This window comes from Synchiropus splendidus, chromosome 7 (assembly GCF_027744825.2).
Source record: "Synchiropus splendidus isolate RoL2022-P1 chromosome 7, RoL_Sspl_1.0, whole genome shotgun sequence".
Classification (NCBI taxonomy): domain Eukaryota; kingdom Metazoa; phylum Chordata; class Actinopteri; order Syngnathiformes; family Callionymidae; genus Synchiropus; species Synchiropus splendidus.
The window spans coordinates 22,088,308-22,106,348 of record NC_071340.1 but is presented as its reverse complement, the minus strand read 5'-3'; the positions used below and the strand labels follow the sequence as shown (position 1 = coordinate 22,106,348).

Below are 18,041 nucleotides of genomic sequence, written 5' to 3'. Positions count from 1 at the left end.
GGGAGATGTTGATGGGAGTGGAATAAAATTAATTAGACAGCAAGCTGAAAGGGAATAAATCTTTATTAAGTAAGTGTGGTCAAGGAACCTTCGACCTATCTAATTCTCAAAAATAGTAAAGAAACACAAGTTCACAAACGCCGAACCGAAAGTTTGCAACACTTTCCTATGAAAACTTAAATTAAGATACATGTTTTTGTTGTTGTAATAATTTTGTGGTGCAATACTCTCATAGCACTAGAGGTTTGTGAGGTAACACTATTTCCCAGACCCATGTAACAGCAACCAGCTGTCGCTCTTCACTTGTAAAATAAAAAACAAACAAACAAAAAAAACAATAAAGGTATCTTAGTGACATTTCTATTTTAACTTACTTCTGATATTTTCAGCAGCATGCAGATAGCTGCTGGAGACTGGAGTTTCAAGCAACATGTGAATTTATTCTTGCAAGGACAGATTATTCACTTAAAAAACAGATTTTTCTCAAACCATCTACAACAATTTCTCAATATAACTCACTGAGTTAATCAATTTGCTCTTTTATTTTGACTCCCTCGGTCCAATATGAATATAACAATGTTTTTTGCACAAGGCAGTGGCAAATGAGTATCCAAAGGAATTTATAAAAACAAGAAAATCAGCAGCTCAGCAAGTATGGTACCATGTTAAAAGCTGGGTTGAACTGATGCTCCCAAAAATACTCCCTAACGATGTCATCCTGGTCTAGGCAGTGCACAGGGTGATTAAAAAGAAAACTATGTCACACACAGGCAAAGATGATAAGTCCGATAACAGTGGCCAAAATGACCCCGCCAACAACACCCAACACGATCTTCATCTTGTTGTGCTCCCATCGTTTCTTTTCCTTTATCTTGTTGGACTTCTTTTCAAAAGTTTTACCCTGAAATAAAAAGAGAGAATGATATTAAATACCATGAATGTAGTTAAAAAAGTTATACAAAGACGGACTGATGTTGCCAAGCCCCATTTGGGATTTTGTGTTTTAACATTGTTTGTAAATGATTATGGATAAATTAATATATGGGAACAAAAATGTAACCCCAAAACATTGAAAAAGAAATTCTTAAACTCAAAATACCATAATCTATGAACTAAATCATTTAATGAATATACATGTTCGAAGGGCACACATTCACACTCATGAGTTTTAAATATTTATGTGTACAGGACAAAGTGAATTCACAGATAAGTTAAAAATGTCTGGGTTTATAAAAACAAAAACAACTTTCATGACAATGGGGAATGTTGCACCTTTGATACAGGAAAGAAAATAAAACAGGTCAAGATACATTGAAATAAATAAAACAAGGTAATCTTATTATTGACAATATCAGAAGCCACAAATAATAATAAAACATTAATCCAACTTGAAGTCGAATTGATGTGGATGAAGTGCAAATGTTTGAGTTAAAGGTTGGTGGAGAGTGTTGAAATAAGGAACACATACATTTTAAAATCAGTGAGTCAAAAATGTATTTTAATTCAAGCAAGTCCTGGTGAGGAATCTGGTGGGAGTCTCCAGCTAAGGACGTGTTTGTGTTTCAAGTTTTAATGACCATGGATGAAGTCCACCTTCTTTTCTTTCAAGCAGCTGTAGCTACTGTGAACTGTAAACTATACAGTTTCATTCTTACATTACTGCCCTTCTTCCGTCATGCGCTCAAGTACTACATGAATGAAGAATGGAAGGGGGCTTTTTGTAGTTAACAGACATAAGACAAAAATCGACTTACATCTCTATCTGATCATTGTGTATTGCTGAGTGAGCAGAAACCTCTGCACCAGAATATTTAGCAAGGAAAAATCAAGAGAGCGATATTTTCATTTGTGTCAAATGTGGTTCAGCTTCTGCTCCTCACCCTTGAAGAGACAACAGCACAGGTTGAAGACAAGACGACTTAATACATAATACATTCAAAAATATCCCCTCTACACCTCCTAGGATTGATCTTGGCTGTGAACTTATTTGTTTTCTTAGAGAACTATGTGATGTAACTCCAGTAAATGTGGGAATGAGGTGACCTCCTGGTTGACCCCCGGACACACACTGGCCTCCTGGCATGTCCTGGACTCACTCTGTCATACCCACTGAGACCACCTAGCTTCATTCATCTTCGGAAACAATAGGAAATACCTTTCCGAAAATAGCACCATAAAGCACAATCAGGATGTAAATTGTACATTTCTTTTCCTCCCCAGCTCCACCTAGCGTGTATTTTTAAACTCCAATATGACATTTCCTACTTTCCTGCTTCCCCCGGGTCTGCTATTCATGAGCATCACAACAAGTGGAAATGGAGTGTTGGCCGCTGTGGGTATTTTCCCCTGCAGATCAAGACCTGCTTACCGAATTCAGTAGCTCTTCAGCTTTCTCCTCCAGGTCGCCCAGTTTATCGGCTCTCTCATCCGCCTTGTTCATGTTGTCCAGCATGATCATCTTCACTTCCTCCGCCTCCTCCTGGGCCTGCTGCAGTCGACTCTTTCCATTCTCCTGCCACATATCACATGGAGTTTGATCAGTTGATACTGAAATGAATCAGTTGAACAAGACTGAAAATATTAGAACCCATTATGAACAATAACAACATAATTATTACCCAATATGGACATGGATTTGGTTAGAGAAATAATCAAGGTGAAAACTCAGAACACAGTGCATTCAGTAGTGGTCATTCAGGGTGCAGACCTCATCAATGCCTTAGGACACACCATTAGCTGGGAGGGGTCAAATGTCTAACCCAAGACCAGAGAAAGCATTTGCTTCTTTCCTCCTAAAAACAGGGACTGAGGTGTTTGGGATTAACTGATGACACAGATACCCCCAGGGTCTGTGGACAGCTACATGAGTTGCTCGAAAGGGCAGGCAAGAATATAAACAGCAATGCTGGCTTATCTCTGGAGCAGGAAAGGGCACTGTGAAGCAGCGGGAAGTGACATGTCTGGCACGGGGGCGACACGCCAGATGAAGACATTTTTATGGATGAATGCTAAGCAGACAAGTTTTTTTACAGTCCCCTGATGGTCTCATTTGACCACTTCATGATGTCTTGTCACCAACAGTGTTGCCCCAAAAACATGGGTGCCAAGACTTAAAAAATTCAACTGCATGACATGACACTGACTACAAAAAAGTGTGGGAACAACTTTCACCTTTCACCTTCACCTTCTTCTGCCACTTATCCGGGATCGGGTCGCGGAGGCAGCATTCGGAGCAGTGAAGCCCAAACTTCCCGGTCCGCACAAACCTCCTCCAGCTCTTCCAGGGGGATCCCGAGGCGTTCCCAGGCCAGACCGGAGACATAATCTCTCCAGCGAGTCCTGGGTCTACCCCGGGGTCTCCTCCCAGTAGGACATGGCCGGAAAACCTCCCCAGGGAGGCGTCCAGGGGGCATCCGGAGCAGATGCCCGAGCCACCTCAACTGGTTCCTCTTGATGTGGAGGAGCAGCGGCTCCACCCCGAGCTCCTCCCGGATGACTGAACTCCTCACCCTATCTCTAAGGGTGCGCCCAGCCACCCTGCGGAGGAAACTCATCTCAGCCGCTTGTATCCGCGATCTCATCCTTCCGGTCATGACCCAAAGCTCGTGACCATAGGTGAGGGTGGGAACGTTCGTCTTGTGACTCAGCTCCCTCTTCACCACGACGGTCCTATACAGCGACCGCATCACTGCTGCCGCTGCACCAACCCGTCTATCAATCTCACGCTCCCCTTTTCCTTCACTCAGGAACAAGATCCCAAGATACTTAAACTCCACCACTTGGGGCAAGAACTCTCCACCGTGCTGGAGAGAGCAAACCACCTTATTCCGGTCGAGAGCCATGGCCTCAGACTTGGAGGTGCTGATCCTCATCCCGGCTGCTTCACACTCGGCTGCAAACCGCCCCAGTGCATGCTGAAGGTCCCGGTCCGATGAGGCCAGCAGAACAACATCATCCGCAAATAGCAGAGATGAAATTCTGTGGTTCCTGAACCAGATCCCCTCCGACCCCTGGCTGCGCCTAGAAATTCTGTCCATAAAAGTGATGAACAGAACCGGTGACAAAGGGCAGCCCTGGCCGAGACCAACATGCACCGGGAACAGGTCTGATTTACTGCCGGCAATGCGAACCATGCTCCTGCTCCGGTCATACAGGGAGCGAAAAGGAATATATTTTAGAAAGATTTGTCACCACCAGATTGTTCATCACCAGAATGTGGTGTGATCAGAACTGATCAAGTTTAAATGACAAACAAAATGCTGGCTTGGGCTTGTATTTGATACAAATGTGTGTAAAGAAGCCAACAATCCTAGCATGAAAACAAGGCAATAAATTATGGGTGGATACTTGACTTAAGTGTATGAAACATGTTGTGATAATCAGCAATATTCACATCACACAAAAGTAAACATATTGGTTGACATCTGCAAAACTGAAGTATCAATATTCAGGCCATCTGGTGTTTACCAAGAATCCATCGTCACACCCACTGTTGAGCTCATCAAATATTGAGTTCCATGTTTACTGTTCTACTATAAACAAAAACTAATTTCACATTCCAATTGCCCCATGGGAGATTTTTGTGTGTTTTTACTCAAATTAATGCAAATATTTTCCCATGTTTCACGGAAGAGACAGTGTTTCATCTGAAGTCAGTGCAAGTGGTCATTCTGGTTTGGTGAGTCGCGTTGCAGTCTTAAGATGAAATGGAGAGCATTTCTTCATTTAAAATCAAACAAACAGGTGTTCTTCAGTTTCACTTCACATTCTTCCAAAATCATACCATTAACACTCAACTTGTAGCCAAAAAAAAAAATCTTTTGTGAAGAGAAACACAGTGTTAGAAAAAACTATATAATGAAATCTAAAATAAGAAAATTTAATAAAATAATTGAATCTAATCTGAAACATACATGACAAACAACAACCGGTAGCATGAACAAATGTAACCAGAAGTGATGCTGCTATACCATGCACAGGAAGCTAGAGAAGAAGACAGGAAAAGGAAACTGTCATATGAAGTCAAATAACAAACAAGGTCATATTCTCAAATCAGCTCAAAATGTTCTTGTTTCCTGCTCTGCACACGTCACCGTGGCCTTATCAAGTAGAAGGAGGTGATGAATGAGCTTGTTTTTAGGAAAAGTAAAACAATAGTCTTCAATATTCAGAAAGCAATATCTTGATACAGGAACCTCTGCCCATTCCAGTCCCCCTCCTCGTCTCCTTCCTTCCTTCCCTCATTCTCTCCCTGAGGCCAACATTTGTACCTGGCAAAGGATCTACTCATATCAAGAACGTTAATTTGTTAAAGGGAGAGTGATTCCAAGATCCAGATCACTTTTGGAAGGACTACATAATACGTCACATAAAAGAGATTCACAGACTGGAGCAGTAGAGACAACAACAATTGCAACAGTGAAAAGTTATGCAAACAGTTTATGAGAATACAACTTCCTTCCTTTTGGAGAACGGATGAAACAGGTACATCAGCAGAAGTCCCAACATTGGTTTGAAAAAGAGCTGGATTCGTGTGAAGGATATACATCAGACAGACTAGAATGGTGTGTGCAGGGGGGGCGGAGGAGGAGGAGTTGTGGGTTGCTTTGCCAGCAGAAAGTTGTGCAGTTTGAGTTTGCACTGCGGGTGACACCTGTGCATCAGCCTTATGCTTATGTGGTCAGCTGAGCTACACAGAGCTGGGTTCACACATTTTGTGTTCTTTGTTTTTGTTTTCTTTGTTTAAATTGTAGTTTTCTTTACTTTTATTCTGTGAGTCGTGGAACAGAGAACAAGTCGAAGACAGAATGCTTGTCTACCACTTCAGTACTTCGGTTCATAATTGGTGCATTAAATAAAATCAATAAAATAATTGTAAGGCTGTTTTTTTTCCCTTCACATACCATATTCATATTAGAAAATACGTTACAAATAATGGCAATAACTGACTTCATGGTATGAGAGTGTGAAGTTCTGCGACCTCAGGGCAGAAAAGTTTGAAACCAGCCCCGAGTTAAGAAGCTAGAGCTGTTTCCGTGAAGTTTGTATCATCTCTCCATGTTTCTGTGTCTCCTCTGGTCTCCCTTGTCTTGTTCAAAACATATTGAGAGTAATTGATGACTCCAGGTTGCCCCTAAGACTGTCTTTTGTTGTGAATGGTTGTCAGGCTGCATGTGCCATGCAGTGCACCACCAACCCGTTCAGTGTTTCCCAAGTCTCTGGCCCTATGTAGCTGGGACAGGTTGCACAGGGAGGAAATCAGAGGAATCAATAAGAGGTTAATAAAAATTTGACTTTTCAGATAATCACTGTTTGCCATTCTATTGTTGAAATTTATCTCATGTGTCATTTAAAATGCATGTAAAATATAAAAGCACATTTAACAGAACCAGTACTTGTAAAGTCACACATATATATTGAGGGCAATCCAACTGAATGTTATCTGTTTGAATATCATGAACCTTTGTGACGTACACGAACTCGGTGTGAATAGATAGTTTCACAGTGTGAAAAAGATCTTTTTCTTATCCTTTGGAATCACCCGTGGGAGTTTCCCAGTTCTCTTAACACGTGTCTTTGTCAGGAACCAACGGAATCACAGGTAAATTTCTGTTTCATTTCAGAACCGCCCTTGCGGTTACTAACCTGGATAATTATTACACAGTCATGAACACTGATCGTAAATGCGCTGCTTCAATAATGTGAGGGCAAAGTCAAGTCATTGAAATAGGATGAGGATGGTGGTAAAGATAGATCCACTCACCATGACTGTCGTGCTTCGCTGTTGCTGTACTCTGTCACCGGATCCACCACATTTAAATGAGCGACTACTACTTCAAGAAACAGGAAACAAACAGAGCAGACCTCGGGTTTAGATTCTTTCTCAACTCGCCTGTCTCACGTCGAAAAGAAAAACCGAATAACAGTCGTTATATGGCTCAGATTGCTCTGCTTGTCTCTGTCTATGGTTTGATCTGTCACTCTCACTCGTTGACTCCGCTGCTGCCGTCGGACTTCGTTCTTAAGTTAATGATGCATTCACGGTCTGTTAGGAAATTCTGGCTTTTTATATGGGACGTCCTAACTTGCCAAGACACGAAACGTTGCCCACAAACTGTGATAAAGACACATTTGTTTCCGAAAGAAACGCAGTAATACACTATAATTTTAATAATGCAGTATAATAAGACAATTTGATATTGTTTTTTTCTGAGACGTTCTTATACCTCCCGATATCATAGCCATACATTTTCAACATTTTGTTTCTTCTTTTTCTTCGATTGAAGGATATGTGAAACTTCAGCCTTTGGAAATAAATTGAAGAAAGATGAGAACAAAATGTTCTCACGGGGTAGGAAATTCAGTTTAAAATGTTTAATAGGGTCTTAGAATCAGTTCCCAGTTTGACATTATTTCGCAATAACGCAGTGATATGAAACATCTTTCAGTAGAGTGAAAAGGCCTGGGTGTGTTTTTTCTTCAGTAATACTCACAAAACTATTATCAAGTAATTACTTGTAACAGTGAAGTTGAATCATTTGCTGGAACACATTGATGTTTCGGAACTTGGGACAACATCTCTTCTACTTTCCTAAAATCCCCAAAAGTCGTAGCTTTATAGCTTGATTTTGTTTATTCATTGTGGCAGTGAACTCAACTTTATTTTCCATGAAATAGAGGACTTTCTTTCGCCCATTTCACAGCAACACTTCCCGACTAACATTCCTTTATCACTATATGCAGCAAGCAAACCAGAGCTAACCGGTGGACCCAGGCATTTAGGGGTCGCACACACGCACAGCGTAGGCGTACAGAGGAATATCACACTTCCAACATCAGATTCTGTCTGATCATCTGTCCTTCATTTCCAGCTTTGCTCTGCCGGCTTTCTGCATAACATTGTGTGTCTTGGAGTCTCGGATGGGTGTTTCCAATTTTTAGGCAGTTAGGATTTCCAAAAGTGACTGCTGGTCCACCCTCATGTGAAATACAGTCATGTAACAGCCCCACTGGGACTTTAAGGGCATGTTGGTATGACCAATTTGAAGTTGACCTCACTTGAGTTCATAGTTCTACAAAGTTCTAGCATTTTGAAGAGACTTGGGATGTGGTAATGTAGTAAAACCTCTGATGCAAGTGATCAAAATGAGTAAAAGCCCGTTTTTCTCTAATGATGAGGAGCTGACAGGCTGACAACACAAGTCCATTGTGGCTCAACTGCGTCACTCACACAACTAATTAAAATTCTTCCAACAGAGTCTGATTCATTCCCTAAAAGTCCTGTGTCACATTACAGACTCACTTGACATGACAAATACATCAAAGCTCATTTCGCCGTTTTACAAATGAGCAGAAATGTCATACATTGTTCAAGAAAACACTTTATTGGAGACCTGAAACTTTTACCGGACTTCTAGTGGCTGGCTTAGTAGTAAACCTCACCTTTTAGGAGTGAGACACAAACAAGGTGGTTTGACCAATGAATTATATGATTATGTACAACATATTACAGTTGGTGACCACTCAATGTCTATGGTTCATGGGTTATGGGTTCAAGAAGGCATTTTGAAGATCAGAATCGGGATGATATTTGGACCGGTATCACAATCATCCAGGTTTCCCAACCCTTTTTTTCATTTAAATGGAAAGTATACAAGTGAGGGCAATAGGTGATGAATCCATAAATGCATGCCAGTTGTAACAACAATGAAAATATATACGGTAGGTGTAAATGGTTGTGGGCTTTATGATCTATGAGTCCATGGACCCTTGTTGTTTTTGGATCGAGCTCATTTCCTGGAGGGGCGCTGGTATGCTGGGTAATCAATGGTCAAAGACAGGACATCTAAGGGGAGAGTAACTAAAAACAGATTATACACAGAACATGAGATGAAGTGACACTCTCAATGTGATGTTTCAAATGATCCTCTTGCAATGTCACCAAATCCATTTTGTGAAATGTATATGAAGTAGAATCATATTGCCGCAATTTAGGATTAGTACTATGCCACCAAGAAACTTTTTTTCACCAGTTTGCATTTAACTGGATCTGACAACAATCTGGGTGATGACATGCTCCCCTTTGTCACATCCAATTGGAAATGGCATTTGGTTCAGACACCGCCTCTTGTCTGACAGCAGTACATACTCCAACAGCAGACAAACACCCAATTGCAGCATGCACAATCATAATCCTGAGAAAGGCCTGTGCAGTCACTGTTCTCAATATTGGGTTTTTAAAAAATGTACTGTGCTTACTTCCTATATTGGTGTGACTTCCACTTTTGATAGTGTTTTTCTTTTGTTTAAAGAAACGATGACACTCATTGCTCTTCAGAAGCACCTGCTCTTTGTGAATCTTGTGGTTTCCCTTCAACTACAGCTCAGATAAAAATATTTCGATTGGCAACCATGATAAAGATTCTACATTAATATCCAAACATCATGATAATAGCATATCTTGCTATAATAATATAAAAGATTGATTGAGGAAGAATCTTAAGAAATAATTTGAAACCAAAAAGAAGCCTTTGAAAGGAGAAGTCCCATTTTCAAACCACAAGAAGGATGTAAGACAAACTGAAGAAAAAATTAAGAATCTACCAACATTACTCAACAAAAAATGTAGCCACGGTTGTTAGGCTTCATTCAAACCATGCATCACTACACCTACAGTAGCTATACCATCGCCAAGTTACTGCTCTATTCCATCATAATCTATAACCAACATTATATTGCAGCAGATAAAAAAGTTTTTTTTCTGTTGCACTCCTCTACATGTAATTAGTTGCATTTACTCATTGTGTAACAGAACCTTTTATTGTTTGGGCCTTGTATTTAGAGAAAATCTCTATGAAAGTTGATCAACATGGATATCATAACTTGTGTTGAATCCATTTCGAGTGTCAAAGATTATTGTGTTCTCTCAGCTGCCAAGAGGCAGCTTTGACTGGAATAAAAATATTCATTATTGAATCAGTATATTTGCAATGTGATGAATTTGTCATGTCCAATGAGTCAAAGGTCAGAGACGCTGCCAGCAGAGGCTTATCTGGGAAAAGCTGTCCAAATACAAAGACCATATTCAGCATACTGACCACTCTGCTGGCCATTGTCGACACACTGACATCCACATGACTGGTTCTGTCTGAGCTGCTTTCCCATCAGTGACAATAGAGCTTTCACTGGATCTGTTGTTTAAATGTTTGCCAGAGAGGCTGTATCCAAAATCTCATCAGAACTTTGGCAAGGGGATAAAATCTCCATTTGTTAGTCACCCCTTATTGACAAAACAGTGAGCTGGATAGCCGAGGTTACTGTTGAATCAACAGAGAATGTGAGCCTGTCACAACCTGTTCAGCGCCTTCGTGGGAGCTTGTTTTAGATGAAATTGACATACTGTTTGACAAAATTATTGTTTCACTTTATTAGACCACTATGTTATTAAATGATTTATAAAAGAATTACCAGCAAAAACAAGTCAGTAAGACTTTACATACATCACTTAACAGTCTACATGTGGAATTGGGACTGTAAAAATGTGTGTAAATGAATGCTAAAATTTTGCTGAAAGACATAAAGGCTTTTGTGACATTGCAGCAACAGGCTGAAGTTCTGTATGTAGTATTTCATTTTTCTTTTTTTGCCATATCTGAAATATGCATGTTTAGAAGTTTATAGAGGAAGTTTCTAACTTAGTCCATTAAATTTGTCTTTAAATTCTCAGTTCCACAGCAAGAAGTGAGCATTGCAAGGTCAGCTGATTTCTGACTATTGCCGCAAGTGTCATGTTTCAGTCTCCGAGGGGCGCCAGAACAAACACAAGACACATTTTTAGGGTCACAGGTCAAACCGGTCCAACAGTCATCCCATCTTTCTAAAATTTCCATGGCAAATCTGCTACATTTTCTTATTTATGTCAAAATGTAAAATGTCAAAAGAACGTCAAGAGTTACAGTGTATTATGGAAGTTGTAGCATCAAAAGTGGGAAGGACTTTTTTCAACAACTAATATTGAGTAATTAAAACAAAAATAAATTGCATTTTCTTGCGGATGATATAGTTTAATGCCCTTACGTGTACAATAGTGCGGAATCTTTTCATAATAATAATTCGATCTTGAGTGTAAGGGCGAACCTCCAACACTTTCAGGACCAACATCTCCCTCATGTGGCAGATATGTCTCAGTGCGCCTGAAGTTATAATTTCGAAAGAACCAACATACAGTATACCAGAATCAGATAAATTAGCTGATATTGTTTTTGCAAACCTGTTGCAGTACTGAAGAACCTTAGACTATTATAGCGAGTGGTTCTACAATATATTTTGCGCCATTGTCAAGTGTACCTCAACGACTATTTTGGATGCATCACATTAATAACACACACAAAAATTCATTTTTTTTAAGAAGGTTGATCATATGAATCGATTCATAAACAGCAGTATGCGGGGCAGGTGTAATTGAGGCAGCAGGTTCCACAGCCAAACATTTATTTAAACCTGAAGATTGGTTGTGAGTTCATCGTCATTAGATGAGATTAGATTAGATGGGTTTTATTAGTCCTACAGAGGGGAAAGTCAACGTCTCACAGCAGCCAATACAACAAAGACACTGACATTCACAATTATTATTAGTGCTTTTTATTTTTTACTGAACGTCTGTTTTCTCCAAGTCCGACCACAACAGACGACAAATTGCCAAGACTTGAGAGAGTTGAGTCCCCACCCTTTGTTGCAACCGGACACTGCCAATTCATTTGAATATTTCCTCTCTCCTCCCCTCAGCTCTTCACTCTTCATGCCAGCCAGGCGATACTGCTCTAAGACAAGAGTTCACAACTCAGTCTCAGTGGCGTGTGCTTGGTTGGATCACTGGAATACCACAGTAGAAATACCAACATCAACTTGTTTTGAAGCCACACGAGAGCCTATGTACCGTACGGGGGTGTTCTATTCTAAACATGATGAAGCTTCCACTGGTACATGGAGCTTTGCAATCAATGCTTCTCCCTCAAAGTGCTTGCTTTGCCTGAAGGCACTTTGTCTTGTCAATTGGAAGAATTTACGGCCTTAAATTTGACTCCACTAAACCAAACAGGCCTCCACGACGGCCACTGAAGATGCACCAAACTGGTCGTCCTGTAAGAGCTGATGGAGGAGGACTCAGTTAAACAGTTAAGCTCTTATTGACAGACAGGGAATAATTAGTCTTTTGTCTTAATTCACACACGATTGAAAATCAGAGAAATGCAGTTAAGGCATATTGTATAGCACTTACAGCACTAACAGGTTGCATAGTTCTGTGAGTGAAACAGAACCCATCAGGGATGAATATTCTGTGTTATATGTACGTTAATTTTTTTTTTAAAGTTCCAATCCCTTGCAAGAATTACCATTTGTTTGCATTTCGTGGAACATTTTTGAATCAAATTTTACAACACTAAACATGTTTAAATATGAACATTGTTTGATCAATGTAATGACATGTAATGCTTGCTACATGTGTTTTATTAATAAACTTTGCTGTATATAAATGTGTTGCTTGTTATGAGCGGAAATTATGCAACTCTGACAACTGTCAGGTCCAGCAACAACAGTTTTGTTATCAGAGGAAAACAGCTGTTTGACAGAATGGGAGCCCCGGGAGATAAGATTTGACCTTTCTTTTCTGTAACGCAACCTTTCAATCCGAATTGCGCTAGTGAAATATTGATTTAATCGTGGAGATGAATGTCTAAAACAATGCTCTTTAGCTAGATAGTCTACGTTATCTTGCGAAACATCATTTGTTTAAGGCCAATAAAAACAGAAATACTCTTTTGTCACTTATTAATTGTGCCCATCGTCACCAAAATAAACTCATGAATTTTTGACAGGCTCGCTTATGTGCCGCGGTGCATGCTGGGAGCGCTCAATGGCCTTGGAAACATGGCTTCGCACTGACAGCTGGGACTGTCGTTATCTCAAGCAGCTCCTGACACAGCGCCCGGGCTGTCTGTGGAGCTTTCTCCGCCCTCTTGCTCCGTAACCGGGCACAAGACCGGCACGGAACATTTTCCAAGACAGAGATTCACCGGGAAAGCTGCGGTAATAACGGTTTCTGTGTCACGCCCACCCTGCTCGGTAACGACGCCGCTTGATGAGTTAGCTCCGGTGCAGCTAACCGAGCCAGACAGCCAGCGATACCGTGCTCGAGTGAAGCGGACCGTTCGCTGTCTGCTCGCCGGCTGACTGCAGTCTGCTGCCTGGAACCGGCGATAACACCATAGCCTGCGGTGTCACACATATTGTCATAAAGCAGTAGCATCGGGAGTTGTTATTGTAGCTGACTAGCAACCTAGCTGGGGCGTTACTCCCGTTCCTCTCACTGAATTTTTAATGTGCGACCCCTTTGGCATCACTGTCGGAGGAGAGAGCGATGGGCTCCGGGGCCGTGGATTCGTCCCAGTGGCTTTCGGTAAAGGAGGAAACCATTTTCCTCCACGATGGACTCATTCGGGTCACAGATCTGGCCGAACTGCCCAGTGAAATTGGAGTGTCGGAGCAAGGGGACACCGAGCAGGAGGTGAGTGAAATATTAAGTTGAGATTTTATTATTTATGAAGTGAATAACAGCTGTGCTAATGGTGCTTTGTTGTTGACTGACATCAACAACACTCCTAGGGAGATAACAGTAGCGCTAACGTCTGCAAGTTTCCCTGCCCTCCTTATTTATTGACCCACCAAACTGCTCCAACCATTAGCCTGCCTTGTCAGACCCAACAAGAAAACACACTGACAACAGGAGTGTGTCGTAAAATATACAACATCAACCAAAAATTCGACTACTGCTTCAATACTGACAGTCCTGCAAAACCATTTATGTTTGTAAATGCCTTTAATGGTTGGTGCTGGGGCAGATGAATTTCCCCACTGTGGGTTGGACAAAGGCTATTTAATCTGAACTTATCCACCACTTTCCATGTCTGATTGTTGTGTCATGTCAGTCTTACATCAATAGTCAGTTGATTTAAGTGTGTAAATATTTATTCCAAACTCCTTTCATCTTCATCTCTTCATGGTTCCTAGTAATACACATGACACGGTGACATTCATTGTAGATAAATCCATAAACATCCGATGATGAAGTCGCCTAATTACCTATAAATAAATTCAATTGTTATTGTGCCTGTTTTCATTTGACTGAGAGGCACATGGAACTTGGGCTCCGTCTTGTCTGTGGTGTATAACTTGCCCATAGAAATATATTTTTTTTAATTTGATAAAGGACACTGCTTAAGCTTGAGGGATGTCATACCACTGGGTAAAGTGATTATGCCTTGGTATTAACTGGCAACCCTTCTGAAAACATTGCTGTCAAATGTACGATTTGTTTTGAGTAAACAGCAGCCAAAAATCCTAAATCAGATAAAAGTGGTTATTATCTAAGATTAAGAGTTCCAATATGCACTTCCTGCATTTATATAGAGTTCCTAATGTTAACATGCTTATGTCTGAAATAACAGTCTGATCTTAAGAAACTTGATGATTGTGGTTCATTTTGGTCTGGTGAGACATATTTTTTGCCTTTTTTCAATGATGATTAATGATCAGGAACTGTGATCACTGATTTAAAGCCTTGATATCATGCTCTGAATTTGTCAGACTGTCTACCTTAGTAGCAGTAAGGAAACATGAATTTTCCAAATGAAAACATCCTTAATGTTTTTCCTGTGTTTTTATGCTTACAAAATTTGATCCCCTGTACCCTAACTTTATATTTTAGTACTTCAGTGTTTCCCAAACTTCATTTAGCTCCTCAATATAGCAGCCTTTCAGAGTTATATTTGCAAGTAAATAATGACTTAACATTTAGTATTAAGACATGTTTGTCTCGAGAGATTGAGTCTTGCCTAATAGCCTCTTACAAAAGGAAATGCGGTTGAACAGTCAATTGATTCGTGCTGACATTTGAAGGTAAAGCGTTCACCTAGTATTTAAATCCCACGCTATTAGCACAGTTTATTGTCTTTTACTCGACAACTTCAGGTTTTTGTACATTTAGCCTTCCCTCGGAGTCAAAATGAGTGCTGGTGTAAATTGTTGTATCATTGAAAAAAATATTTTCATCCCTGCTATGCATAAAAACAACAACAAAATGAACTGAATAAAGAACCAATGCAATGTGTGTGCTTCATCATAGATGGAGATCGACAGTCCAAACCTTGTGATCCAGTAGTCTGTTGCAAAATCCTCCTTCATTTTATGAATAATAATACTTCATAATACTTCATATTAAATGACAAATGACAATCATAATTCAGATTCCATTGCTCTGTGCTGTGATATGATAATCTCTGGATTTCCGTCTGTACCAATGACTTGCAGAAGGCAGACAGTCCGGCTAAGGAGTGTTGCTGTAATGTTAGCAGAGTGACTGAAATTTAATCAATACAAATGGTGCTTGCTAAATGGTATGATAGATCTTTTCCTAGTCTGTACTACATGGGGAACACGGTATAATCAATATCAGTTCCTTCCTAAGTGCCCATGAAGCACATTGTTTCATTTCTCATAACCCCTTTCAAAATGCTTCGCACTGTTTTTCCCTTTAAAGCAACCTGTCTTTGGTGTGGTCCTCTAAAGCAGCGGCTTAAGTGTAGCTGACAGGAGGCTGTTGTGATGTTGAACGAGCTGAAAAAAGTCTTTCTGTCCCAGCTTAACCCACACGAGGTAGTGGGAGACGGATTGAATTCTTATTTCCCACATGCCTTATGAGACTTTAATGTCACTAAGCAGCCTCATCAGCAACAGAAAAAGCTTTACTAAATGACTGTTCCATATGTGAACACCTACTCTATGGCTTACTATGCGTTTCAAGTAGTTGACTGATCATACAATATGTCTTTTCTGTAATCAACGTTGAAGCAGCAATAGTTGATGACTCAGTAGTTTAAATATAATTTATATTATGTTTAGGTATCACGTGGATGCCCGACTAGGCTTTGTTTTGTCTCCAGTTTCATCTCTGTGTTATTTATTCCAGATTCTAACATTTGAGACGAAAAACCCAGTGGAGCTAGCGGAGCGTCTGCGCGCTGTTTGTGGAAATCAGAGCAATGCATACGCCCGCCTACTGGAATATCGACTGAATGCGCTTCGTGGCCTTTGGGGGGCACAGCGGCAGCTGGCACTGGAGGACCAGCAGGATCGAGAAGGAACCGGAGGAGCTGATGAGGAGACCTTGGCCTTGCTCAAAAGACAAGGTCTGCTTCAGCAACCGGAGCAGGCTCCTTTTACCTCCCGTGTAGGCCTGCTGCTCGTCTTCCCGCTTTTACAGTCTCAGACTCGCAGTGACCCGGCACTCTGTGGAGTTACAGCAGAAGTTCTGCTGGCTTGCCTCCGGGACTGTCAGCCGCTTAGCCTCAGCAAAGAGCCGGCCGATTGCCTGAATGGCCTGGAGGGGCTGCTCTGCTCCTGGCTGGAAGATCAGGAGTCGGTCCAAGCGGATGGGCGAGCTCCAACGCAGATTCTCCATTCGCCCAGACAGAGAGAAAATGCTGCTGCTGCACTGGTGGCGCTGGCTTGTGCAAGGTACATTTAATGGTTTTACTCTACATTCAGTTTTGTATTTAACAATTGGTTGTAGTGCTTTGAGGTTCCTAAAGAATTCCAGGTTATTCTGTTTTATAACTATCCCATTTCATACAGAAGGGGAACTCATCTAATTACTTCCACATTCATCTTCAGTTAACCACTGCTCAGTCCTGTCCAGGGTTGCAGGGAGTGCTGGAGCCGATCCCAGCTTTCATTGAGCGAGAAGCAGGAATACACCCAGGACAGGTCGCAGTCCATCGCAGAGTGCACACAACATTCACACACACCTATTTTAGAGTGTCCAGTTAACCTAGTGGAGAACGTTCAAACTCCACCCAGAAATGTCCAGAACCTTCTTGCTGAGAGGCAGATGTGCTAACCATTGCACCACTGCGATGCCCTAATTACTCATACCAAATCTTATTTTCATCAGTCGAATTAGAGCATGGACAAAAGGTCCTCCAACAGTCAAGTCAAAGTGTCAGCGATTAAGCCTTAGGTGCTCTTTTCAACTGCGCAGTATCTGACCAGACATACAGAAAGTTTGAAGCATAGGTTTACCTTCAAGTACCATTTGTGGGTGTCTCGTAAATGTACTTAGAAGTATAATGCTGGAAAGGTGAAATGTTTTATTGCAGCAGAGTTTACTTAAGACCAAGGCTTTTACAGACATGGAACTGCTTATGCTGTATTCTTCTGATTGGATGTTCTACTGAACTTTGCTCACCAGAATGATATGACATTACATACACTCAGACGTCATGTTTGATTATGGGACTGAATGTGTTCAATATGCCTTGTCAATTGTTAAAGTTTTTTTAAGCATTAATCAATAAAATATCTTCAGTGTTAGTGACATTATTCATCTAACATTTAACTTTTTGCGTCACCATTGTTGAATGACCTTTTTCTCTTCATCCCTTGACTTCTGCAAGTGACAACCGTGCTTGTCAAAAGCAGGACTCTTGAGCTCTCGTTCAACCACTTAAAAGGTCCTTGAGTTGTAGACATTCACTACTGCTCTACTAATTTTAGTGAACGTTAGAAGTAATGCAATATATTTGAAATTTCAAAAGTAATTATCAATATATATTTTTATTGCTCTGTTGTACCACAGAAAACTTTTTTCCAGCTTTGAAACTGATTTGTAATTATTTGTGTCTACATTTTTCATGTGTAATGAATGAGCTATTTTGTGTATCCTTGTAATAGGCCTTAAATATATATTTTTAAATCAATATGTATTCATAAAGCCTTAGATTGTTGACCTTTAAATCCAAAATGCAACCTTGGTATGGTATGGTAGGGTAGATAGGGTAACTGTCTCTGACTGTTTTCGTGATTTTTGATTTAAGGTGCCCATGTCCATTTCCCTTTCAAGATATTTTAATGGACTGATTTTTGCCAATTTGACAGTCAATAAACCTGCCTAATTTTTAGGTTAAAGCGGTAATACAATTATAATA

General features: G+C 40.6%; 2 protein-coding genes across 4 annotated transcripts in view; one reads left to right on the top strand and one right to left on the bottom strand.

The window, feature by feature from the left end:
• Positions 1–52: 52 nt before the first annotated feature.
• vamp5 (vesicle-associated membrane protein 5) lies at positions 53–7,028 on the bottom strand. Its single transcript, XM_053871891.1, has 3 exons — positions 6,764–7,028; positions 2,369–2,512; positions 53–901 (listed from the first exon to the last, which is right to left on the bottom strand). Exons 1-3 carry the CDS (start codon positions 6,764–6,766, stop codon positions 761–763), a joined length of 288 nt encoding a protein of 95 aa, XP_053727866.1. The 5' UTR covers positions 6,767–7,028; the 3' UTR covers positions 53–760.
• A 5,896-nt stretch (positions 7,029–12,924) lies between these two features.
• The window catches only part of LOC128762258 (probable E3 ubiquitin-protein ligase HECTD4), a 32,316-nt gene continuing 27,199 nt past the window's right edge, over positions 12,925–18,041 (top strand). For all 3 annotated transcript variants that reach the window (XM_053870366.1, XM_053870365.1, XM_053870364.1), the window contains exons 1-2: positions 12,925–13,564; positions 16,025–16,572. In XM_053870366.1, the coding sequence (XP_053726341.1) occupies positions 13,418–13,564; positions 16,025–16,572 (695 nt within the window). In that variant the 5' untranslated portion in view covers positions 12,925–13,417. The remainder of the gene's footprint in view (positions 13,565–16,024; positions 16,573–18,041) is intronic.

Bases quoted from the DNA above. Each gene is read 5' to 3' on its own strand.
- vamp5 (XM_053871891.1), bottom strand. The intron at 902-2,368 runs GTAAGCAGGTCT...TTTTTATTTCAG, and splicing joins CTGAAGAGCTACTGAATTCG to GGTAAAACTTTTGAAAAGAA.